This window comes from Hirsutella rhossiliensis, assembly GCF_020360975.1.
Source record: "Hirsutella rhossiliensis strain HR02 chromosome Unknown scaffold00009, whole genome shotgun sequence".
NCBI lineage: Eukaryota > Fungi > Ascomycota > Sordariomycetes > Hypocreales > Ophiocordycipitaceae > Hirsutella > Hirsutella rhossiliensis.
The window spans coordinates 882443-907319 of record NW_025408675.1 but is presented as its reverse complement, the minus strand read 5'-3'; the positions used below and the strand labels follow the sequence as shown (position 1 = coordinate 907319).

At 58.6% G+C, this 24877-nt stretch overlaps 8 protein-coding genes across 8 annotated transcripts; 3 read left to right on the top strand and 5 right to left on the bottom strand.

The window, feature by feature from the left end:
* Nucleotides 1–1327: 1327 nt before the first annotated feature.
* Nucleotides 1328–3168, bottom strand: HRG_08020 (NAD(P)-binding rossmann-like domain-containing protein; the record flags this gene model as incomplete). The annotated part of the gene is made up of 6 exons (XM_044866491.1): nt 1328–1894; nt 1946–2371; nt 2437–2787; nt 2855–2935; nt 3018–3087; nt 3155–3168. 6 exons carry the CDS (start codon nt 3166–3168, stop codon nt 1328–1330), a joined length of 1509 nt encoding a protein of 502 aa, XP_044718380.1.
* A 4244-nt stretch (nt 3169–7412) lies between these two features.
* On the top strand, nt 7413–8796 carry HRG_08019 (triose-phosphate transporter family domain-containing protein; the record flags this gene model as incomplete). The annotated part of the gene is made up of 5 exons (XM_044866490.1): nt 7413–7549; nt 7606–7673; nt 7731–8044; nt 8111–8362; nt 8419–8796. The coding sequence occupies 5 exons, from the start codon at nt 7413–7415 to the stop codon at nt 8794–8796; spliced, it is 1149 nt and encodes a 382-aa protein (XP_044718379.1).
* Nucleotides 8797–9565: 769 nt separating this feature from the next.
* On the bottom strand, nt 9566–10291 carry HRG_08018 (ribosomal l27e protein family domain-containing protein; the record flags this gene model as incomplete). The annotated part of the gene is made up of 3 exons (XM_044866489.1): nt 9566–9573; nt 9674–10010; nt 10229–10291. 3 exons carry the CDS (start codon nt 10289–10291, stop codon nt 9566–9568), a joined length of 408 nt encoding a protein of 135 aa, XP_044718378.1.
* Nucleotides 10292–10601: 310 nt separating this feature from the next.
* On the top strand, nt 10602–10967 carry HRG_08017 (non-classical export protein 1 domain-containing protein; the record flags this gene model as incomplete). The annotated part of the gene is made up of 2 exons (XM_044866488.1): nt 10602–10781; nt 10818–10967. The coding sequence occupies 2 exons, from the start codon at nt 10602–10604 to the stop codon at nt 10965–10967; spliced, it is 330 nt and encodes a 109-aa protein (XP_044718377.1).
* Nucleotides 10968–11008: 41 nt separating this feature from the next.
* HRG_08016 (uncharacterized protein) lies at nt 11009–11806 on the bottom strand (the record flags this gene model as incomplete). The annotated part of the gene is made up of 1 exon (XM_044866487.1): nt 11009–11806. One exon carries the CDS (start codon nt 11804–11806, stop codon nt 11009–11011), a length of 798 nt encoding a protein of 265 aa, XP_044718376.1.
* Nucleotides 11807–13013: 1207 nt separating this feature from the next.
* Nucleotides 13014–14261, top strand: HRG_08015 (glyoxalase/Bleomycin resistance protein/Dioxygenase superfamily domain-containing protein; the record flags this gene model as incomplete). The annotated part of the gene is made up of 1 exon (XM_044866486.1): nt 13014–14261. One exon carries the CDS (start codon nt 13014–13016, stop codon nt 14259–14261), a length of 1248 nt encoding a protein of 415 aa, XP_044718375.1.
* A 1111-nt stretch (nt 14262–15372) lies between these two features.
* HRG_08014 (ssl1-like domain-containing protein) lies at nt 15373–16950 on the bottom strand (the record flags this gene model as incomplete). Its single annotated transcript, XM_044866485.1, has 3 exons — nt 15373–16234; nt 16340–16800; nt 16885–16950. 3 exons carry the CDS (start codon nt 16948–16950, stop codon nt 15373–15375), a joined length of 1389 nt encoding a protein of 462 aa, XP_044718374.1.
* Nucleotides 16951–17816: 866 nt separating this feature from the next.
* On the bottom strand, nt 17817–18992 carry HRG_08013 (chitin synthase III catalytic subunit domain-containing protein; the record flags this gene model as incomplete). Its single annotated transcript, XM_044866484.1, has 5 exons — nt 17817–18362; nt 18425–18518; nt 18574–18755; nt 18866–18901; nt 18963–18992. 5 exons carry the CDS (start codon nt 18990–18992, stop codon nt 17817–17819), a joined length of 888 nt encoding a protein of 295 aa, XP_044718373.1.
* Between the last annotated feature and the right edge of the window lie 5885 nt (nt 18993–24877).

Here is a 24877-nt window from a genome sequence, read left to right as displayed (position 1 = left end):
CAGTCCTTGTGCAGTGCCCATCCTCGATCGGCCGGCGGCGGTAGGAGACGTCGGGTGGCGGCGGTGGGAGACGGCGGGTGGCGGCTTTGCTGGTGAAGCAGACGGGCAGGCCGGGTCAGCGCCGAGCTGAGCCGTGGGACGAGAGAGAGGCGCGGTGAGGGGCGATTCGCGTTGTCGCCAGCGTTGCGTTTGGAGGCGTCGTCTTGTGCGACAGACAGGACTTGTCCGTCTTGGCCCTGCCTTTCTGCAACCGGGGGGAGGCTTGAGTACAGTACCGGCAGCCCTGCGCGAGGGATCGACTTGGCGCGTGCACCCTCCGCCGCTAATAAGACCAGGCCCAAAGAGGTCTGGTAGTCCTGCCTTAGCTAATCCCCCAAGCACGCCTCTGCACAGCATTTACCGGTATCGTGTTAGGTAATCACGCCCCGCGCACCGATGGTCGCCTGCGGGAGTATCGCCTGCGGAATGCAACAAGCCCGGTTCAAACGCCGACCATGTCTTGACTCTACCTTGGCCAAGCCTAACTTACTGTATACGTGTCTACGTACTATACGCTGCTTGGACTGTGCTCTCGCTTCCCGTCCTGGCACACATTTCAAGATTGCCGGGGTTCAAGAGGAAACATCCCCACCGGAAGCGATGCACCTTCATGCACACAACCCCGACTCCCCTAAATGAGCTCACGGGTAGCCATGCCATGCGCGTAGCATCGTCATCTGTCACCGAGGCAAACCATCTTTGCTATGCCCTCGCAAAGCCCACATCTACCAGACCGAGCCGAACACCAGAGGTTCCTGTCCCTGTCTCTGCCGCCTCGGTACGACGTCATGTCACTGGCAGAGCCGCCCTCTCGCCCGCCTAACGCCCGCTACACTTAAGCCGGCTTGCATTCCTCTAGACAATACTGACGTATGTAGTACCACGGTACCTCGTGCGGTCCGCGGCTTGCTCAAACCAGTCAGATTTATTCCCTACTAAATTTCCAACCTCGCCTCCAGAGGTCCTGCGGGCTCTATGTTCTATCATGGCCTCTTTTGGCCCCTTGTACGGCAAATCTGAACCAACGGCTGATGTGCCCGACAGGAAAACTCGGCCCTCCTGCCAATATCAAGACCGCGTGAGCTTCCATGAAACATGGCAGTCCGACACGTCCTGCTCTCAAACCAACTTCACCCGTTTTCGCTTCTAATGTTGTCGCCCAGCCGTAGATCCGTAGATAACCAGCTCTAAAAGCATGTCCAGTCCCATTTATCCACTAATTTTCGCCGCCCTGGAGAGGCGCGCACCCCCGAGTCCCCAACTCGGCCACGTCATCCGTCTCGGTTCTCTAAGAGTAGGTGAAAGCCTGGGCCAGGCGTCGCTCATTGTTCGGCCGAGAGTTGACAAAGTCAGGGTAGTTGAGAGTCAGCTCCACGGCACCGTTGACAATATGATCCGCGGCCTCAACGCCCAGCATGAACGAGTGGTCCTGGTTGCCAACCTCGTATCGCCAGCTGCCGAACCGGCCACGAGAGTAAATTCCCATGTCTTGGAGCTTGGGCAGGAGCTCCTTGAGCACGCCCTCGCGCTCCAGAGACGGGGTGGGGTACCCGTGGTCGAAGCGGCGGTGGTAAGTGGAGACAACCTCGTCCCCGGGCTTGAGCATCTCCGTGTTGACCAAGCCTTGGATGCAGTCTTTGAGCAGGTTCTTCTCGTCCACGGGCTTCATGGACGACTGAGATACCTCGAGCATGATGGACCAGTAGGGGCCCTGCTTGGCCTCGGAGGAGCCCTTGGTACCGTCGGCGAGGTAGAGGGTTGGGAGCTTGGCGTCGGCCTGGGGCTGGTTGTAAGGCGAGTAGTTGGAGAAGATGGTGGCGCGGTAGAAGGGGCAGTTGTCCTCGGGGAAGTACAGCTGTCGCCGTTAGTTCGAGCGACCTGGAAGGGCAGACGTGACACGGCTTACCCAGCACTTGTCACCAATGCGCTCGGGGCGCTCTCCTCGAATGCCCACGCCAATGACATGGGTAGTGGAGTAAAAGAGGCCCTTGGACAAGCCAATGAGCTCCTGGTTGCCCATCTTTTCAACCAAGTGGTCGACAGCCATGGTGTTGATGAGCTTGCCGTAGCCGACAGTCTTGCCGTCGGCGAAAGTGACAATCCTCTTCTCGGCGTCCACCTTGGTGACCTCGCCTTGCTTGCCGAATCGCTTCTTGCTCTTGGGCAGAGTCTCGCCCACGGCGATCCAGATACCGCCGGTTCCGTCGCGAGCAGGGAAGCGGAAGGTGGCATTGGGGCCCCAGTTGCCAGCAACCTTGTTCAGGATGACATTCTTGGTCACATTCTTGACATCGGGTGCGGCAACACGCTCGCCGAGCCACTGGCATTGCATCTGGACAAGGGCATCAGAATAAAGGCCCGCCGTACGGCGTCACTGGGGCCGTGGAAATGAAGTACCTTTGTGGTGGGAACGGCCCAAACCTTGTAGTTGTAGGGGCGCATAAACATGTCGGCGATGCCCTCACCAGTCATTCGCAGAATCCACTCGTCAAAGTTCTTGGGCTTGGTGTTGGCGACCCGGCACTCCATGGCGGAGTCGATGAGGCCATCAATGGCCTTGACCTGGTCGTCTTTGGGCAGCATGGAGATGTTGTTCTGGAAGGGGTAGGGGACCCAAAGGCCCTTGTAGCGGACATAGGAGATGCGCTGGTGGGTGAACCAGTCGTCCTCCTTGGGGAGGGCCTCGTCGATGCAGTCATCGAAGTATTTGTAGTGGGAGAAGATGACGTGGCCGCCGACATCGTACAGCTTGTGTGAAGAGAACGAGTCAGCGCACAGCTTCGATTGTCGCTGTTGGAGCAACTAGAGGACATACAAAGCCCTCGGGCGTGATGTCGGTGCTGGCAAGACCGCCGGCCTTGTCGGCCGAGTCCACAATTAGCCATGACGGACCATTCTGCGAAGCTTGTTAGTCGTCTCCGTCGAATTGGTCGTCCTCGCGGACGACTGCGGCTCGGGGCGTGGCGGTGAGCACTGACGATCTGGTTCAGGCGCTTGGCGGCCCCGAGACCCGTAGGTCCCATACCAATGATGAGGACATCAACGTTACTGCGCCGCTCAAGTCAGTTTTGGGGCGACGTCCGCGGAGAGGCTCAAGCTGGGCGTGGGCACTCACATGTCGGCGCCCATGGTGGGGGAGAGGCAGGGGGGAGGTCGAGGGCTTCGAGGGAGAATTGGGTACGCAAGTCAATGTCGGGACGACGTGACCGCACAAGAAGATGATAGCAATGTGAGCAAGGCGGATTGATGCTTTGGAGAACAAGCGCGCAGGGCAAAAGGCGGTGCCAAGAGCTGCTGTAGGAGGAGATGCGGCGGTTGTTGAGATCAGGCAGGGCAAGGTTGGGCGAAGCCGAGAGCAAGAGGTGAGAGCCAGGGTACATGCAAATGTACATTCACCAAAAAGGAGTCCCCCTCGTGGGGGGCGGGCTCCTTTAGATTGGATGCTACCCACAAGTCAGGGCAAGCGGCAGCGGCTACGCCAGGCCCGTTTCAGCGAGCTCAGTGGCTGTCAACCCTCCTGTGGCGGATGCTCAAGCCGCAACCGCAGCTCTGGCCAGCGTCCAATGGCGCAGCCGTGAGTGCATGCGTAACGAGGCATCTTCTGCTAGCAACCCAAGGGCCGTCCATGGAATTCGTGGATGCTTGGAGATTGCGGCCCGTGTACAGTACAATGGCCAACGGGCACTGTGCTTCAGGGGCCTCGTTGCTTGCGTGACCTAGCATATTCAATCTTTCATTATTCCATTGGTTTGGGATGAAGAGGTAGCCGAGAATGCTAGGGCAAAAGCGGCGGCCGGTGATGCGGTGCAATTCCTTTCAGGTTCTCGACGTTCGGGCCGATGGGGGTGTGTGTAGGTTCTCCTGCTCTTCTTCAAAGGCACTCGCTGAAACATCCCGAAGATCTCCATGTGCCTGGAGCAGCTATTCAGGGGCGCCTCCTCTTGGTGTGGCAGTCCTCCTGAGACGCTTACAAGATTGGATTTTAGACAATCAGGGTGGAAATGGCCATTCAGGGTATCTTGCACGGCAAACGCGTGTGTATCATGAATCTATCGGGCCGGCATACCAGTTCGAGTCTTTTGCTGACGTCGTGCTCGAAGCCCGACAATGGGTCGCTTGCCTACGGACAGCCGGGCAACTCCTCGTCGTCACCAAAACTGATGCATCCGTCTACCGTCCAGGCCAAGACGATGCGTGTGCTCGGCATTCGACGATCGCGTCATGGGACCGCTAAAGGCCATGGAAAAGCATAATCCCCCGCCAGTCTTGGTGCTTTGCAGAGCCGTTACGCTCCATGCAAGGCATCAGGTTGCGCTACTCGATGCGTTGACGGTGTTGAACCACGCACTGTAGGGCCAAGCCCCTTGACCTGGACGCAATCTTACAAGATGAAGATCATTAATCACCACTCATCGCCAGTCGTTGGCAACGGCCCAAGATAAGGCGGTTGACGGGTGTGTAATATCAACCTGCAGCCGGCGCGGCTGTTGGCACCCACCCATCCATTTACAGTAGGGACATGCATCTCAGGGGATGGCATCGGAAAGCAATACCTCGAAGCTGCCGTGCAATCAAGCCAGTAGGGTGACATGACAGAAAGACCACGCGCGAGGCGTCCAGTCGATTGTAGACGAGGTGTTCGTCGGCACTGTCACTGCCATAGCATTTTGATCAGGGGCAAGCCTCGTGGGACCGCCACCGGGAAACATCGCATTCTCGAGCTACAACCAACACTCTCCCTTGGGCCACATGGTTGTATCTGAAAGGCGCCCACTCTCGGGGAGTCTGTCGTTGCTCGCAACGCTGAACGTTGCCTCATCTCACCGCCCTCAGGCACCTTCCTTTTCAACCAGTACCTTGCAACCTCCACTCCCATCAAAAAAATCTAAGGGAACGGATGACGGTCCTTGCACTACCACAGGGCGGGCATGGCACAAGGACTACAGTAAAAACACGGTCATGTTTGTTTCCGTCGACGGGAGCTGCTCCCCTCCCGAAAAGAGCCTGACCGGCCGTTTGTGTGTCACCCTGCGCGTCTTTTCCGTCATTTCGGTTCCTCCGACTTGCCTCCCGGGGACGGAAGCGATCTTGGGGCAGTGTGGCCGTTTGCGAATTGGTCGAGGCTAGCGGGGCACGTCCATCTGATCGCAAGCGCAGATCACGGGGAGACTTCTAAGTTACCGCATGTCCTGTAAGGGACAGGCCAGAGGCCAAGGTTGGGGGCGTCGTCAGCTGCGGAAGACCGATGTCACTTGGACCGACGATCGGCCTGCCATGCGAGCGAACAGACACGGTCCTGAAGCAATCGACCGAAGATGGCCAAGAGACGTGACGTTGAGCGCTTGCACAGGCCCTCCTCTCGTCCCGTGCTGTAATTAGCAGGGTGCTCCGCAGCATGGCTTGTGTAGCCCTCCCTGTACTCCCTGTAGGTATGTACGGAGTACCTGACTTGAATCAGGCAGCGAGGGAATCTCGGGCTTACCTGTCCTCGATTCAGGCAGAATTGGTGATGAAAGGAAAGTAATCCTCCTGGACAGGTAGCACGGGCCATACATATCACGGCGCGCGTGCTGGCCGCGAGTTTCCGAAAAGCACGAAACGCCTCTGCATTTGGGCGGTAAATCAGTTGCAGACAAATCTGGCCAAGAAGGTGAGTCCCGAGGATGACAATCTAAACCATTGCTTGCGGCGCATTGTCGCCCATTAGCCTGAATGTCTGACCCAAAAAGAGGGCGGGTAAGTAGTGCCATAGGACAAGGGGCTGACCTTGGATCTAGAAGGCACCAATAAGACAGGGTCGTCTCCAAGGCAGTTCAAGAAATAGTACGCTGCACAGCCTCTATTGCCAGTGACCACTGGAAACTCGATGGCCTAGGCCCTCGATGTCCAAACAGACACTTGCTAATTACGCAGTATGCGCGTTTCGGGTGCGCTGCAGTCGGGCCTGATGGAATGGGGGCAAAGTGCTTTCTGCCTTGGATTGCTGGGATGCCGCGGTCTTTTCCCGACTCCATTGCAACATGCCTGCTGACTTGACGTTTGCCATTTTCCTTGCCAGCGAGTTGTCTGCGGCGTACTGTACAGTGCAACACAGGTGCTTGGCCGGGTTAATCAATATGGGCGGGCTAAATGGTTCGACAGGAAGCGTTGCCGATCGCGGCAGCCTCTGCCTACCGTAATCGTCCTGCCTACGACTTGTATCCGTAGGACCTGATGGCCCCCAACCCCACTACTTAGGTACTGTATTAATTACACCCGGGCCGTATTTGCACGTCACGACGGCGAGGTGAACGCGCACACCCGCGTACCCTGGCTCGATACCTGACCTAGGAGGCGGGTTGCCTGCATGCACTGTTGCGCACCCCGGCACTGAAGTACGTACGTATGTACAGTACGTATACTCAGTATGTCTGAATCCACAATCTGTTTTTAGTACCTAGGTAGGTACTCCGAACTACCTACCTACCTGGGTAGGTAAGGTAGTGCAAAGTGGCATCTCCTACCTATGTGCGTACCTTCCGTGCAAGCACAGTGCCGCGGGCACCTTGGGGGGAATGGGTAAAAGGAGGTACAGTACGAAGTACCGACATGTGCTTCTCCGCCTCGACGCGTAATACGTAAGTATGTACAGTACTGTAACAGATACACAGCCGACGGCTCAGAAAGTGGACTGCCTTGCCCGTCACGTGTTGCAATCGTGTACTTGCATTGGCAGACTGCAGAAAGCCCGGGGACAGGTGGCCACTCAAAGGTGACAGCGCCGATTGCAACCATCCAACCTCGGAGGGCGTCGATCCGCCTACGCACACGCGTGGCACGTCAAACTGAGAAAAAGGGGAAGAGAGGGAGGAACAAGGAAAAAGGCACACAGTACCGGGCATCAAGACATGCTTACTGTGCCCAAATAACTCGATACTCTCTCTCTGCCCGCGCGCAGCCTCCAAATTCCGATTAATTCCCTCGCCTTGCCGCTTCCAGCCCCTCCCTCCTCCTATCCCCCCTAAAGCCAGTACAGTAAAGTACATGCCTTGACCCCTTCTCTACGCCAAACGCGTCGTACGCAGCCTCTTCTTCCCTTCTTCATCGCAGCCTGCCAAGCTTTTTTGGCCCGCCCAGAGTCTTCTTCCGTCCTTTCTTCCAGGCCCCATCACACCTTCGCCCCTTACGTAATCCCATCCCCTCACTCCTTAACCCCCTTTCCTTTTTTTTCTCCGGCGCCGAAAACACCATAGCTGGATCTAGCTATCCGTCCGCTCTTTTGCGCGTCCCGTGCGTCCCTCAAGCAATCCATCCGCTTCGCGAGCAGCCTCATCAATACCGCGCTCGCGCCATCTCGCAACTCGTCCAAATCGTCCGCTCGCAACTCGGCAACAATGTCTGCAGAGGAAAAGATTCGCATCTCGGGCGACGTCTCCCGCCCGGATGCCTCACCCGTTCTGCCGACCGTCAACCCTCAACTGGAGAAGCCTCAGCCGACCAAGGCTGCTCTGCACCCGGCTCTCTACGTCCTGTCAGTAGCTGCGGCTGCCTGTCTTCCTGAACGCTCAACTCACGCGACGCTTATAGGACCTGGATCGGCTTCAGCTCGTCCGTCATCCTGTTCAACAAATGGCTTCTCGACACCCTAAACTTTCGTACGTCTCCCACGCGAGCCGGTCTCGTCGACGCCGACGGCTAACCCAGCAATACAGGCTACCCCGTCATCCTCACCACATACCACTTGTCTTTCGCGACCATTGTCACTCAGGTCATGGCGCGATGGACGACGCTGCTTGATGGCCGGAAAACCGTCAAGATGACGGGCCGCGTCTACCTACGAGCCGTAGTCCCCATCGGCGTCTTTTTCAGCCTGAGCCTGATTTGCGGCAACCTGACCTATCTATACCTGTCCGTTGCCTTCATCCAGATGCTCAAGGCCACCACCCCCGTTGCCGTCCTCATCTCGGGCTGGACTCTGGGGGTTTCGCAGCCCAACTTGAAGCAGTTCCTCAACGTCTCGGCCATTGTTGTCGGCGTTGTCATTGCGTCTTTTGGGGAAATCCATTTCGTCACTGTCGGGGTCTTATTCCAGATCGGAGGCATCATCTTCGAGGCCCTTCGCCTCACCATGGTCCAGCGTCTCCTGAGCTCGGCCGACTTCAAGATGGACCCCCTCGTCTCTCTCTACTACTTTGCTCCCATTTGCGCCGTCATGAACGGAGTCGTCGCCCTGATTTGGGAGATCCCCAGAGTCTCGATGGCCGATGTCTACAACGTCGGCCTCTTCACTTTCTTCCTCAACGGCCTCTGCGCCTTTATGCTCAACGTTTCCGTCGTCTTCCTGGTACGGTGACCTTGACCTGCGTGCGAATTGCCTGCGTGCTAATGCCATGAAAATAGATTGGAAAGACCTCTGCAGTTGTGCTCACCTTGTGCGGCGTCCTCAAGGATATTATGCTTGTCATTGCCTCCATGATGATCTGGGGCACCCAAGTCACGCCTCTCCAGTTCTTCGGCTACTCGATTGCTCTGGGCGGCATGGTCTACTACAAGCTTGGCTTCGAGCAGCTCAAGGGATACGTTGGCGAGGCGAACCGCCAGTGGGCTGAGTTTGGTGCGCGGAAGCCGGTGCTTCGCAAGATTGCCGTGATTACCATGTCGGCCTTTGTTCTCTTCACCTTCTTTGGAGCGCTCGCACCCACCTATGCGCCAAACTACGACCCCACCAAGCTCACCAACGAGGTGACCAGCCGCTTTGGCAAGGTTGACGCCCAATGAGAAATGGCAGGGTGTAATATCTTTGGGGCCTCGTCATGCTTGCCTCGGCGGACAAGGGAGGGATTGAACACGAGAGCGCGACTAGGCGTTGAATGGCTGGGCGCACAGGCAAATCTAGGAGGGCAGACATCTCTGTCGTTCTCTTTTTTTCTTTATCCGATGCGTTGGAACTGGACTCGCCCTGACGCGTATCCGCATCGGTTGTCGAGGGAAAAATAATGATTGGAGACAAGAGAGACTCGGGCTTGGGTGTAGGGCGAGAGGATCGTTGGTGTACAGTTTCAGAGCTTCGCGCGGTGCCGACGGGCGAAGCGGCACGACCCGCATCATGAATGGTCTAAAGTGATGCTACTTAGACAGCGCTGGAAATCAATCATAGAAATGTGTATGGTTTACAGCAAGGGCACGCCAGAACGAGCATTACACACGCACGTCTATTGAGTTTCAGTCAACTGTCGCTTGAGATGTAAAATGCTCAGGCCCGTGGGGGTACGATGAGCAGAGAGGGCGTGACAGGAAGCTGCTCTGTTGCCTAGCTCAGAGCCGACGGGCGAGCTACGCTGACCACTCCTCAATCCAACCGGGGCTGTGCCACTATTTCCACGTTTCGCCATGTGCCCCAGAGACAGTCACGCCAGCCATGATATATCGGTGAGAAATCTTCAATCAACTTCGTATTGAGCCCATAACCCGGGGTGCTTTGAGTGCCACTCAATGCTCTTTACATCCCGCAAACTCCCTAACCTTGCTGGAGAAAACGACCATATCTTTAAAACCCTACAGTTAGGCGTGTCAGCGTCTCGGATTTGCAAATGGGTCGAGCGTCGAGCCGGGCAGCGTGCGGCACAAAGAGCGGGATGGAGAGGTGTGGACGTACTGAGGGGGGTGAAGAACCATCGGTTCTTGCCGCTCGTGTAGCGCTCCTCCAGCACCTTCTTGACCGTCTTCTTTGCATCCTCGCGCTGGGTAACCTCCTTGAAGGTGTCGCCGGTGATGGTACCCTTGAGGCCCTCGAGCTCGAGCGTGTACCGGGTGGGCATCAGGTGGTTGTAGTTGATGACCTTGACAAAGGGCTTGATCTTGGACCGCTTCTCCTGGCGAGCTTTGGACATGCGGCGGGTGATCTTGGAGGGGTAGCGCTCAATGCCGGCGACGATGGCGTGGCCGAAGGGGTGAGGCTTGTTGCCATTGTCGACGGGCTGGATAATGACGACCTGGTTGCACGATTCCTGTCAGCCTGAGCCCTCTTCTGCCGATCAAGTTGCAGCGTAGACGATGCCCAAGGGTTATGAGACCGTCGAAAGGCAAATAAGTCGCACGACACCCGGCTCGTTCCTCTTTCCCGTCTTCCCTTCCCAGATGTGCATGTATCGTCAGGCGCAACGCGACGAGGAAGACGTCCCCGCACACAAGATCTCGCAGAGTTTCGTACCTTCTTGCCGGCATATCGGCCGCGGGTGATGATGGCGACTCGGCCGACCTTGAGGAACTTCATCTTGTCCTGCAGTGTGGTCGGGTGGTGTGTTAGTAGGCGGATTTCGTCGACGTCGCGGGACCGTATTCGGGAATTTGGTGCAAAAATTTGGGGTTTGTGGGTTGGTTATTTGGGGCAAGCGAGTGCAGGTGCTACATCACGTGATTGACGAGGAGGGTTGGCCCGTGCGCGACGGGACCTCTACACGGTTGCTCCCTCCATTTTGGGATGAGACTCCAATTGCCCAAGGTCACAGCTACGGCAAATAAGGCACGACTCGACGAGCAGCTGCAGTGCAGAGCAAGAAACCGATCACGACCGGACAGCAAATATGCCTGCGCCCACGTACATCATCTCGAGGGTGGCGGACCCCATTTTCGCCGTCTTCATTGGCGTCTCTGCCGCCGTCACCCGCATCAATCGCGAGCAGAAGAGCAAGGGAAAGACGGCGAATGAGACCATTGAAGCTGGGCTGCGGTATGGCGGGCAGACTTTTCTTACACTAGGCTTGGTTCCGGGCGTGGACTAACATTCGGTGTTGCGTCAGACGTGTTGGAATTTCGCGCAAAACGGCTTGATCAAGCTCATGCTCCATGATAACGCCCACCTCGACGCCAAGTATTCTATATTCGACCCGCCGAGTTCCCTTGAACGGGAACTGTGCGCTTCCCGACATGCTGTCGACTCGTGGACGTAGTTCCGTTCCTTGCGCAACCGGCACCCGGATACGCCGGGCATTTATATTTGGAAAGACGGCCCATATTCCTTCTTCATAGCTTCCCGGACAATCTGTCCACAGAGCTTGGCCGTCGGGTTGACGCTCACGGCCAGGCCCTTTGCAATCTGATTGCCGTATCGGCCGCCATAAGCCAAATCTCGCGAGGCCGCTTCCTCGAAATTCAGCTTGGCCCACTGCGCTTCGGGCCGGGCCTCGTCAACGTCCAGCAGCCGGTCCGACAACAGCTTGGATGTTCTGAGGTAGATTGCTGCTCGCTGTGTGTGCGCCATGGACAGTGTGCGAGCCGCCTGGGGCGATAGAGGGGTGTGTATCGTGGCCGGAGAGAGCAGGGCAATGGAGCGCTCCAGATCCTCGAGTGCCGTGACGGCGACCTTTCTCCTTTCCGACTTCTCGGGTTCCGCAATCAGGGGCATGGGCATGCCGGTGGTGATGTTGAGCAACATACAGTCTCCATAAATTCGCCTAATTACCTGAGCCCGGTTGTTCCTTGCGCTGGCGTACCTGGGTTCTTCGGATACGAGGCTGTCTAAATCGGAAATGCATTGTCGAAAGCCCTCGATGGCCGCCTCATCGGCGTCTTCGGCGTGGGACTGGCTGAGCTGCGTCTCGATGGACTGGATAGTCTGGATGATGACGCGCTCTCTCTGGGAAAGCCTCTCATAAACGCCCGAGTCGGCGATGTGCGGGTCGCGGGGCAGGGACGGATCGATGACGACTCCCGCAGCCGGGTTGGACTCTGGGTCCTTGATCTTCTCGAGCACGTTGACGTCTCGCTTGCTCAGGTTGACGTAGGCCATTGTGCGGCAACTCACGATGGCCGCTCTCTTGGGGGGGGGGATGATGTTTTGATGCGAGTATTGGCGCCAGATGAACGTTCTCAACCACCGCTTTTGCGTCGTCAATTCGAGACGAGACGGGAGACTTTGATATTCTGCAGAAGCGACACGAGTGCGCTGCTGCGGCGGGATTGCGGCGGGGCGGAGAAGGGCGGCACCGACGTTACGGAGCTGCAACGGAAATCAATCATCCAAGCCAAGATGTCCGAGAAGCCGCATGCACAGCACGCGCCGCCTGGAATTGCCGCCGCCTCATACAAGACGCAAACATTACCCCGTGCGGGAAGTACCGTGGGGAACAAGTGGCCCGGGCGGCCATTCTCGGCTTACCTCGGCTGGCGCCGCCGCAACGGCCTGGATTCCGCTCGGCGGGCGAGCAACGTCTCCCGGTCGGCCCTTGAGCGCAACAACAAGTCGATGATGAGCCACATACAGTACATTCCAGCGAGGAATTGCTGCTATTAGTGTCGAGCGGCCAAAGAGAGGCGGAATGGAAAGCCACTGACGGCATGGCCTTCGTTTTGACCATCCTCTTTTGCCCGGCCCACGCACATTTACGAGGCCGGTAAGTTTCCGGCTCGGCTTTGGCTAGACCGCCCCCCTTTTCTCTGGGGCCCCACGCCAGTCTAGGGGTGTTTGATGTCAAGTCATGCCCGCCCCGAAGCGAGCCGCCGCCGCCGGCGCAAAGGTCGCCACCGCTGTGCAGAGCCGTGCGGCTTGGGCGTACCCCGTCGCTCTCGGGCCGTGGGATGCCATGTGCGGCTCAGTTCCGGGGACACCACCGCTCACCCGCCTGCTATGTTGGTAAAGGATACTAAAGCCGCTGGGGCAGCGAGAAAGACAGGGCGCCGTTGATTCAAAAGTCTATATCCCCCCCCCTCTCAAGGCCGCTTTGTGCCCCTTTTCCGTATTCTCTTTCTTTTCCATTGCATTGCTTCCGCCATCACGACGATACACATAAACACTTACACGCCTGCTTCACCTAAACTCCAAAGCGGAACATCAACGGCCGGCAACAGAGACATAAGAAGACTGTGCCCAAGGTTGCGTCATCGACTTGAAACCTATACTCGCCTCCTGATCCCCTTTCCCCCTTTCCCTCAACCTCAAAGGTCGGCCTCGACTCTGCTCGTCACGACACATTCACCTGCCTCGTCGGTCACTAGCCATGGCCCCCTCGGCACTCTCTCCCCAGCAGCGGGCCGCCGATGCAACGGCGCAGCAGCCCAACGGCGACCTCGCCCTCGAAGCGGGTGGCAACTTCACAGGCTATGACCACGTAACGTGGTGGGTGGGCAACGCCAAGCAGGCGGCGGCCTACTACGTCAGCCTCTTCGGCTTCACGGCCGTCGCCTACAGGGGGCTCGAGACGGGCAGCCGGTACTTTGCCTCGTACGTCGTGGCCAACCACGGCGTCCGCTTCGTCTTCACGTCCCCCCTGCGATCGGCCGAGCACCTGCTGTCCGACGACCCCATCTCGGACGCGGAGCGGAGGCTGCTGGTGCAGATGCACGCGCATCTCGAACGGCACGGCGACGCCGTCAAGGACGTGGCGTTTGAGGTGGACGACGTCGAGGGCGTCTACCGCCGGGCCGTCAAGGGCGGCGCGGTGGCGGTGCAGGCGCCCCAGGTGCTCCGCGACGCCGAGCACGGCAACGTGGTGACGGCCGTCGTCAACACGTACGGCGACACGACGCACACGCTCATCCACCGGGCGTCGTATTCGGGGCCCTTCCTGCCGGGCTTCCGCGAGGCCAAGAAGGCGACGGGTTCGGTGACGCTGCCCGACGTCGGGCTGGCACGCATCGACCACTGCGTCGGCAACCAGGACTGGGACGAGATGGCGTCGGCGTGCGCCTTCTACGAGCAGTGCCTGTCCTTTCACCGCTTCTGGTCCGTCGACGACTCCCAGATCTGCACCGAGTTCTCGGCCCTCAGCTCCATCGTCATGGCCTCGCCCAACAACCTCGTCAAGATGCCCATCAACGAGCCGGCCGCGGGCAAGAAGAAGTCGCAGATCGAGGAGTACGTCATCTTCAACGCCGGCGCGGGCGTGCAGCACATTGCGCTGCTGACGCACGACATCATCTCGGCCGTGTCGGCCCTGCGCGCCCGCGGCGTCGACTTCATCAACGTGCCCGAGAGCTACTACAACACGATGCGCCAGCGCCTCAAGACAGAGCGCCGCCAGTGGGAGCTCAAGGAGGACCTCGACACCATCCAGAGCCTCAACATCCTCATCGACTACGACGAGGGCGGCTACCTGCTGCAGCTCTTCACCAAGCCCCTCATGGACCGCCCCACCGTCTTCATCGAGATCATCCAGCGCAACGACTTTGACGGCTTCGGTGCCGGCAACTTCAAGAGCCTCTTTGAGGCCATTGAGCGCGAGCAGGCCGAGCGCGGGAACCTGTAGGCCGAGGGGGGCCTGGGGTCAGACATCCGAGTCCCTTGTTCCTCTTCTTTCCCTATCCCCTTGTTCCCTGTGCTCCCACCACCCTCGGGGTGTACTGTTGTATTAATTATACCATCTGGCCCTGCTCTCGACGAGCGGGTCGGTGGCATGCCGGAGAGCGAGTGTGTTTCCGACACGAGAGTGCGCGCAAGAGATGTAGAAAAAGGGGGGAGTGTTGACTGTTGAGTCCACCAACGCTGGCGACGGGGTGCATGGCAGCATCACCGGGTATGACGACACGAGAACGCGCACAACCGAGGCTATTCTTGTCCTTTCTTTCTTTTCCGCTTCTTCTCTCACCTTCGGCCTGTTTCTCGCTTTGGCGTGTTTTCCTGTTCCTGTGTTCCAGCCGTGGCCGCGCACACCTTCATGTATGTACGTACGTTGCCGGGTGTGAAACGAGTCCACGATGCAAAGATCATCACCACCATCATCACAGCCTTGGCCCCGTTTCTCTCGCACATGGTCCTGGTGTCTGTCGTTCGCTACCCCGTTTCCCGTGAGAAATGAGTGTCTGGCTCCTTCCACGTGCATATTGTACATCTGGTCATAGTTGTCTCCGTGCGTCTCCGTGTGTATATGTGAAAGAGCTCCTTTCTTTGGAAGCGTGCCACCTCTTCTTCCTCCCTACACGCAAGAAGCCAAAAAAACCCTCTACGGGACATGCATTTCCTCCCCCCGCCCCACGCAAAGCCGTCCAAGCATCCGGCTGGCGCCCTTCAGTACCCTCCCCATGGATTCAGGGCAAACGAGAGAAGATGCGCAGTCCCATTCCATGCGCCGCGTTGCGTGTATGTATATGCTCGAGAAGAACAAGGAAATAAACCACCCTCCGTGCTCATCCACCGTTCCCAGCTCGTCGTAAGCCTGTATTAGTCTCCTTATTCGCTGTAAACATAGCCCACCTTGATCTTCTCCCCGCCGTCATTTTGCGCCTCGTTCCTGTTCCTCGGCTCCGTCACGGCCCGGATAACCGCGTCTGGGAACGCGCCCCCGCCGTGCTTCTCGCGCCGGCACGCCATGCAAAAGAGGAAACTACAGCACAAGAGGCACTTGGAACCAAGCCGCCCACTCATGCGTCCAGCTCCATGGCCCCGTTGGCGTGGCCGTTGCTGTTGCCGTTGAGCTCGGCCCCGCCCGGCGGCGGGTCATGAGGTAGGGCGTTGCTCTGGCAGCCGGGGCAGTTGTGGACCACCTCGTGGGCAAAGACGTCGCAGTCAATGCAGAAGTGGTTTCCGCACACCTCGCAGGCGTAGCGCGCGCTCTCACTCACGCCCTTTGCCCCTCCTGCCGCCGTCTTCGTCGTCGACGACGCCGTCACCGCCGCCACCGCCGGCTGCCTCGTCTTGGGCGGCTCGGGAAAGGCGCTCTGGCACGAGAAGCAGGTGGCGGAGCGCACGGCGTCGGCCCACGAGACCTCGACCCAGTTGCGCAGGGGGAAGAGGTGGTGATATGACCGGGCCAGGTGGGTGGACAGGATGAGGGTGAGGCCGCAGGCGGGACACTCGGCGGGCAGGCGGCAGACGCGGGTGGCGCAGCGCGAGCAGGCGTAGCCCTCGCGGCAGGGCCTGCTGTGGCAGGCGCAGTAGCTCGTCGTCCCGCCGGGGGCCAGGGTGCGCGAGGGAAAGCCCATCATGAGCAGGCTCGGGGTGCTCTGCTCGAGGGTGCGCGTGACGGGGGGCGTCGTGGCGGCGAGGAAGAGGTCGCGGAAGTGCACCTCGTCCAGGGCCACCCTATACTGCGACTCGTCGCCCGCGTTTGTGCGCGAGCACAGGTCGGCGCAGATGGCCAGGTGCGCCGACAGCCCCACGACGGAGACGCGGATCCGGTCAGTCATCAGGTGGCCGATGGTCTCGTGGATGTCGCCCGGGTCGCTCGACAGCAGCGCCCCGTAGATGATGAGAACCTCTCGCGTCCCGTGCGACGGCGCATGGCTGTGTTTTTACCGCCCCGGCCCCCTCGCCAGTCAGCAGTCAGTCAGTCAAGGTAAATATTGGAAGCGGAAAAAGGGGAGGGGTGGGTTGGGAGTGGTTTCTCACAACAGTGCGCCGCGGCACATCTCGAGCGCATTCTGCAGGCTCGGGTTCCCCTGCGGATCCTGGCCTTCGATCGCCCGCAACCGCTCAAGATGCTCGGCCGGGTTCCCGCCCAGATCACTGATCCGAACAGCGACGCCGTCCCTCATGCCCAGGACGCCCAGCTGCGAGATGGGGTTCTGCTCGAAAAACTCCCTCACAAAGGCAGCCGCGTAGCCTAGCATCAGCCGATACCGCGTGGGCAGCATGTCCTTGTCGGCCATGGCAAACGACATATCGAGCACCAGCACCAGGTGGCGGATGATGCCCCTCTGCAGAGGCGTCGTGTCGCGCAGCAGCCGCCGCCGCTTCTCTGCCTCGAGCGCCGTTAGGTTGAGCACCCCGTCCTGATCCTCGTCCGGCAGGTTCGTCTCCCACGTCCGCTTCGACTGCTCCCACGCTTTTGCCGCCGCCTTGCGCTCGCCCTTGCGGCGCCGCGTGGGGCGCCCTCCAGACGCCCTGCCACTGTTGTTGCCGCCCCCCGACGGAGCGTGCTTGTCGTCGCTCACCACGTGGTCCATGAGGTCATCGTCCGACATGCCGTCGGCGATGAACTCGCCATCCGAGTCTGCCATGGCGGCGGCGGCCGAGGGCGGCGGTCCTCCTCGCCTTGTTCTCGGGCACGCAGGAGGGTCCGACGAGAAGAGGCCGGTATGCGGGCAAGACTTGACGGAGCATTCAAGGCCTCGAGAGGGTTGTGAGCTTGTCGACAGTCTTGGGTCTAACCTTGGCGCGCAACGAGGGCGAGGGGTGGATGGTTGCGAGGCTGCGCCGTTGGTGCGAGATGCGGCGTCAGCCTTGTCCGTCTCCACCAAACCGACTGGCCAATGACGAGGCAGCAGTCAGAGTGCGTACCACCATCAGGCCGTCGTGATGGGCGTCCGGGTTATGCACATGTATATAAGTGTTTGGCTCGAGTTTCATTCTCGCTTCATGCAAGACTCGAATACGCATTAGCCGCTAGATCGGGGTATACTACGAAGCCGTATCTAAATCCTACAAACAGCTCGAGGACAACAAAGGCCATCCATCCGCCATGGCATCTAGAAGCAGAACCAAGTAGCTATTTCCCACGTCAAGCCGCCTCCTCCAAAAGAAAACAAAACACTTTCATCCATCCACCTTCTCTCGTCAACGTCCAAGGGAAGGAGGGGTGCCCAAATGGTATGCAAACGCGCCCACGCCAGTACCCAAACACCTCGCCGCCCAAAGGGCAAGCAAATCGCTCCGCAGCGAGCCCATGCCTCGTTGCCACGCCCACGGGTATCCATGTTTCTCCGTCAACGTACACGCGTGTCGTCGGGCCGTATAGAAGAATAAAAAAAAAGTCGTTCAACGTCAGCGAGCGAGAAACAACGCAAATGATTGAAAAGAGGTATTAACGGTTCCGTCAGTCCTGAAACGCCGTGAATCCGAGAGTCCACATGCCGCCGCCGATATTTTATGGGTACGTGCTCGTCGTCTGCATCGGCCAGTCATCCTCGGTGATGCTCGACCAAAAAGTCCATACCAGAACTACCGAGACCAAGGTGAAGAGTGTCTGGAAGAGAGCGCCATCGATCCTGCCGCTGGTTCCTTCACAGATGTATCTGCTGATGGCGTAGTTGAAGATCTGGCCAAGGGCAAAGACGACAGCGGCGCCAGTCAGAAACAACATGGGCCGGACCTCCCCGAGCACCCGCAGCACGAGGATGGTCTCGAGAACGTAAAAGGCCACGAGGAAGATGAGCGGCGCCAGCTGGTACAGGACGTAAAGGGAAACATGTCGGTTCGGGAGATTGTAGCTGCTATCCCAGTAGCCGGTCCAGCTATAGCCCGTGTCGAGGGCAATGTATCCAGTGCCGATGAGTAAGGCTGCCGCCGAGGCGATCATTAGGCTCACGGACATGGGCGTGCCGTCGTCGATCAGCTGGTAGCCTACGACAGCGTTGAGCATCAAGATCCAAGTGGTGGCGATGATCATGCCAAGGTGAATGGCAGAGAAGGCCTGTGTAGACGCATGTCCGGGTCAGCAAGCAGGGGACGACAAACAGAGAGGGGCCTGCGTACGATTCTGACACTGCCGTCAAGCGGAAAGACGCCGACGGAAAAGATTTCGCATATGCTCACGATGATGTAGCCGACGAGGAACAATTGCATTTCCCTGGTTCGCATATGCGTCAGTCGCGTTCTCGTTGACGGGTGCGATGCCAACGTACCGTCGGCCTACCGCTGCCCGCTTTTTGTCTGATTTTAACAACAACAAGGCGGCGACGGCAATTGCGACGCCGCACAGCAGAATAGAGCCGAGGTTGCCCAGGTGGCGGCCATTGCTCAGCGAAATGCCCGTCAGTTGACAGCCTCGCCAGGGTCCATCTTGATCGTGATCTGGCGACAAAAGCTGCAGGGAATCGAGTCAGCACAATCCGCAGCGCACGGCCTAGGGCTTGTTGCGACTTGAGGGCTCGAGCGGTCGTGTGTCGCCGTGTCGAGCGCTCGGGGTAAACGTACATTGCAGACGGGTAAGGTGGAATCTTTGCAAAAGTCCTGACGGAAGATGCGTGTCAGCCATGAGTCGGGGAGCGATTTCGGCTTGATGGTGGCGTACATTGAACTTGCCAAAGTCGGTCGAGCCCATTGTGACTGCGGGCACCGTTGCTGCTGCCCGGGCAACGGCTGCTCCGAGGGAGGTGCGCAATCACAGCGAGGGAACCAGGCGAAGACGCCGAGACTCGATATAGGTGGCGGCGGCGCTCGGGGGAGAATGCGATTCGAGCGACGGGGGTGACGACGAGTGCGGATGGGCTCGTTGGGCTCGGGCTCGTATTCGAGAGCGTCGACGGGACGGGCGTGCGAGGCTGGTGACGACAGAGGGCGGCTGAGTTGGAGGCCGTGTGGCCTCGGCCGGGTGCGCTTGAAGCCGAGACGAGCGAGAGCAGTGGATGTCGCCCGGAAGACGGGGAGGGATCCAAGGAGGAGAAGCAGCCGTCGTAGGGTCGGTCGGGCGCTCGCGCGTGTGAGAGAGAGAGATGGTTTGTGTGTGAGTGTAAGCGGGAAGACGAGGGATGAGGCGAAATGAGATTGAGACGGGCGCCTGTGACTTGTTTAGGCAGGCCTTGTCTAACTAAGTAGCATGAGTAGGTAGGACAGGACAAAAAAGATGCAAGCGCGCTGTCTCCCTCTCTCCTTCCTTTTTCCCTTTGATTGGGGTGGGGGGGCTGGGCGAAGGAAGGGGGGACGGACGAGTGGTGATGGACAAGGGCCCAGGTTACCTCAGGGATACAAGTGGGACTGTACACAGCACTGGAAGGGAAGTCCCAGCTGGGGGAGGTTGCGGGTTGCGGGCCACATCCCTGCTCCATATCGCACGTATTGCATGTTACATGCCGACCGTTCATGGGGTTCCTTGTCTCTGTACTTGTCGCTCTCTTCTGCATCAATAGGCTGAGCGGCGGCGGCGGCTAGGGATGGCACAGTACAGTACCTTCCGGGTTGGCAAGGAAGAGTAGAAGAGAAGTACTGTAATGGACGTACCTACTAGTAGTCTAAGGTAGGCAGCCAACCAGCCACGGGGCTGCTGTAAAGCAGGGTGGCAGGCTGCTAGCAGGCTGGTTGGTGCCTTGTGCAGGCAAAAGTCCAGGTACGTACCCTGGAGCCAGGCGCAGGTTCCCTCCAGCCAGACTGGGACCGGGAGGGCGCTGTAATGAGTACCTTGGCGGCCAGCAATGCAACGCCCGTTGTTTTGTATACTGGGTGTTCGTAGCTGCCATGGGCAACGCCATTGGTCCAAATGATGAGACAGGCCGTCGTCTCTGCTTGCCCGATTACCTCATCAGGGGGAAAGGTTAATATCATTGATGAATAAGTAGCATTTGCAAGCTTTCAACGGTAACGGCGAGCGTCATGGCTGGAGAGGTAAAGAGGGTACCTCGTCTACGGTACCTCAGGACGGTGCATGCAGCAAGCAGTGGCAGTACAGCAACGGTACGTCTACATCGCAGCCACTGCATCTTCATCGATCGAAGAATAAAGATGAAAAACCTTGTGCTGAAAGAACATGGTTCAGGCACGTCAACATCCCGCGCATGCTCACTTACAGTACAAGCCATGCATGTACTGTACATACAGAACAAAGCGTCTCTGAGCCGGGCCCAGAACGTGCACGACCCAGTATCGCCCTCGGCCCCCAGCTTCCATCTGTCCTTCCACGTTGCACACTAACAGGGCCGAGCGCTGGAATGTGGTTTCATCAGCGACCGCTCGCGAGCCCACGCGTGCCTGGCGGCAATGACGTGGCTCTCCTTCTGCCTCCCCTTCTGCCTCCACCATCGTCATCCCGTCGACTTTCTTGCCACCGCTGTCTGGCGGAGGCTTGGGCAGCCGGCTCATCGAGAGACGAGCGAGTGCTTCCCTGATGGTTGTGGGTACGCGCGCGCCTGAGTAAGTGTGTGTGTGTAAAGCTCCTTGCGCTGTATTTTTCATGTAATTTCACTTACATACGAAAGCACCACAAGGATCCCAAGCAGCGGCATGCAACTGAGATTGCACGACAACCTCCCGACTCCCCCCGCACTTTGCAAGTCTGCTTGTATCAACCGCCTGCCCTCTAGCCATGGTAAAGGCTTCAGTCCGTACAAGTACGTGCATGAATGGCTTTGCGCACCTTCATGTCATGCGTGACCTCACTCATCCATCAGCCTCTCTTTGTCTCTGATCTCTAAAGCCAAAACTCACCGTGCTCAGAACCAACCAAGCTCAACGTCATACACCCCTCAAGGGAGCAACGGCGGGAGCAACGGCGGGCCTCATGCCAGCCCAGGCCCTCCCCGCCGATGCCATTCGCCGCTCCGGCCGCCGCTCCGCTCCCGGCGCCCCGAGCTTGATGTCCATCAGCAGCCAATCACAGCAAGCAACGGCTCGCTGCCAGCCTTGGCGAAACGGGAAAAAGGAAACCACGGCAACCTCACTCGATTGGTTGCGGTTCTGCCGTTGCTAAACATTGTCAACGAGTGGTTCAGGGCTCCTGCCCACGTGGCCGCGCGCATACGCCCATGCCTACAGTACGGATAGCAGCATCCCTGAGCCCGGGCGAGGACCAACGGCACAAGCAACCAGGCCCAAGAAAGGAACACAGGGGAGACGGGGGTTCCTCCTCTCCAGTTAAAAGACAAACGTCGGCTCGGGAAATGCAACTTGGGTATGCTGCAGGGAGGGATGAAGCGCTGATCCGGGCGGGCCTGGGCTTGCATCTCCCGACCAACAGTGCCCTCTGCCTCTCTTTCTCTCGTCAGCCTCGGGCGGTCTGCCTGGCCTTGTCCACTCCGGCGCATTCCCCGGGCGGGGCCGAACAAAGAAAGGGCAGACAGACGTCCGCTCGGCTGCTCCAAGCTTGATGGCACGAACCGCGGTCAGGGTCCGATGCCTTGGGCTTTGTCTCGAGCCCATCGTGGTCAAAGTGTGCGTGCATGAACATGCTCCGGTCGTGGATGCAGCGTCTGCCGTACGGGGGGAGGGGGGTTCCTGCTTCTATCCCGTGAAAACTTGTCGACCCCGAAGGTGTGTAGCAATTCATGCTCGGTCTGGCAGAACGGACACCGGGATTCTGCAGTTTTTTGGACCTGGCGCTTTCAAGCAATAGACGGTCCAGCCGACTGATGGTCAACGCCGGGGTAAAAGAGCGCGCTGGGATGATGCATTCGACGCTGTCCGTGATAACCGGACAATAACAGCTTGTGGTGATGAAGTATGGCTGCCCCTCGCTACTTGGTCGGCATTCATGGGCTGGTTGCTGAGAGCGACTCCTTCGACGATTCCATGACGGACTTGTCAGCTTCCCAAGTACGGGTCCTCGAACCCCGATCAGATCCACCAGCTCGAGCCACGACGTGAACGTGAATGAGACTGATTGCTCTCACCGCATCACCGGGGCGTTCATTGGGGGCTTCCAGAATATGGTGAGATAGCTGAAAGGCTTCCGTGTCCCGACCGTGTCGGCGCGAAGGGGCATGGGCATGGCTCGATGTGAAAACTCCCAGCACTTTGGCAGTTCCTGTAGACAGTGTCGAGTTTCTCGAGGCACAAAGCCAGGCATGGTGAGCTTAGTATGAGCATTCGATAGGGGTCCATGCTAGTACACAGACAGCATTGAGCCGACAGCCCCGTCTTTGAACGGATAGCTTACAGTATCTGAGGCCCTGGCGGGCTCTTCATTTGTCACTGAAGTATACACACTCGAGAAGACACCGCTTTTCCACGTGCAATGCACTATGCCATGCTGCAGGTGAGCCAGCCACCTGGTGATGGACATGGAAAGAGGCGTAGTACTCAAGCCATGTGGTGCCGGGTAGGCAGACGAGGAAAGGGTCGAGGAAGAGTGCCTGGGGCGGCCGTGGCACCGCTGACAAAGGGCGCGTTCTCACAAACCCCTAGGCTCAACTTGCGGCACTGCGCTGGTGTAGACGATGAGTGCACGGGAATAAATGAAGTCTCCCCGTTGCGTGACGTCGGGTGGCGAAAGAGCTTTGAATACTGAATCGCTATTAGCCAGCAAGGGCCAAGGCATCAAGAAGATGGGCAATGAGCGCTTGGCAACAGGTTGTCGAGATACGTCCGTGGACACGAACCGGGAAACTGTCACAATGCGATACTTTCAAGTGCAACTCGTTGGGTTTTGTCGAAAGTCGATGGAAGGCGTTGAGAGAGGTTGATGTTCGACAATGGGCGAGTCCAGGGTAGGCTGCACGGGTTGCCGTGACGCTGGCGATGCGACGTCGCAGAGGGAGGGTTCGAGAAAGGATCCAGATCAGCTCTACCGTCGCATCGCAGGCCGGAAAGCAACCCACGGAATGGGCTGAGGAGACGACGAGGTGAGATGAGAGGAAGGACAGGGCAACCCAACCGTCCAGCGGACGGCAACGGGGTCCCCACTGGAGTCCGAATTCTCGGACTCCAACGGCCCCGGCACCGGCCAGCCCGGTGATGGACCGTTCCGATCCTAGCCGAGAGCCCATGCACTGTCTCGTCGGTGGCATTGGGGGCGGGAAAATCATACCTGCAGCAACCAGGGTCAATGAGCTTGGCGGCCTTTCTGACTTACTCCCAAGATGGTTAAGTTGCTAGCTCGTGGGTATACCCAGAAGCACCGCCAGGGTGTAGGTCATCAATAGCAAGTGGTCTTGACGCCCAGACTGCAGTCATGCTCCAGTGCTCTGGTGTAAACACGACGCACATGTGCTGTCGTGTGACCCCCCCTGCGCTGTTGGAGACTGACAGTGAGTGAGAAGCCAGTCAAATGACGAGATGCCTTTTACTGTGCTGTACAGTACAGTATTGACACCCCTTTCCGAGACAGAGCCATGTCTCTCATCTGCCAATGACTGGGACAATGCTCGAGGCCTTTGTTTCCCCTCGATGCTAGAAAACTCGATGGCTATATCAGTGTCCAGCACGATTCAAAAGGTCGACTAGAGCCAACCTGCTGACGTTGTTGGCAGCCACCTTTTTCGTGTAGGCTCGAGGGCACCGCTTGCGCCTCACGCGCGTCAGGCAACCAAGAGGGGACTGACGTCGATGCCTTGACACGTGAGACGCCCGAGACGGCTGACGCGTGACAGGGCGCTTTCCGATGCGCCGGCGTCGCGAAGCAGATTGCAGGCGCTCTCGTGGGCCGATCTGGGGTCCTCGGGCCAGGCAGGGCTTTGGCTGTCGGCGACGCAGCGGATCGGCACGAGGAACGATGGAGCAAAAGCAACTTTGATGAGCTTGTTGGTTCCCGCTTCCCAGGAATTAGCTCCTGCGAGGGGGCATCAAAGGCTCTTAGGACTGCGCTCTCGCTGGGGATCTGCAGGTATCCCGGTGGCATGGCATCCAATGTACCAGGCGGCCGCAGCCAGCTGCCGTACATGGAGGAATTGTCTTGTGCTCCGTTGACGGTAGACGCCGTGTCTTGGGTTTTGCAGTCGCCGAGTTCGGACTTGCGAGTGGAGGGCTTCCAAAGCCAATTCTTGACGGACACGAATACGACGGGCAACGAAAAGGACGCCTGCAATCCCGGGAGCATGCATGGCGATTAGGGGCAACAGGACGGCGCAAATCCCTATTTCGACGTGACAATGTGAAGAAGAAAAAAGGAGAGGGCAACGGCAGGGGCCCAGAAAGAGAAAGGGGCGCACAAGAGAGAAGCATTTGTTCGTTTTCTGCATGGGGGGCTGAAGACGGCTGGGCTGAATCCGCTTGGCCCAGGCCGCGGCGGATGCACTGGGCAAGCGGAAAGACTCGCCTCTCATCTCCTGTTGCTTCCTCGTCCTCTCAACCTCGCCGTCTTCCCTCACCGTCTTCCCTCACCGTCTTCCCTCTCGCCTTTCATTTTCCGCCCCAGAGCCTCGTCCGTCCGTCGCCCACTCCGCACCTCGCTTCCACGTCGTCGTCGTCGTCGACGAGAAGGGTCCTCCTGTCCCTGCAATCCGGGTCGCAAAGTCGCCACCACCAACCCGGCCAGCACTGCAACCACCGCCTTCCCAGATA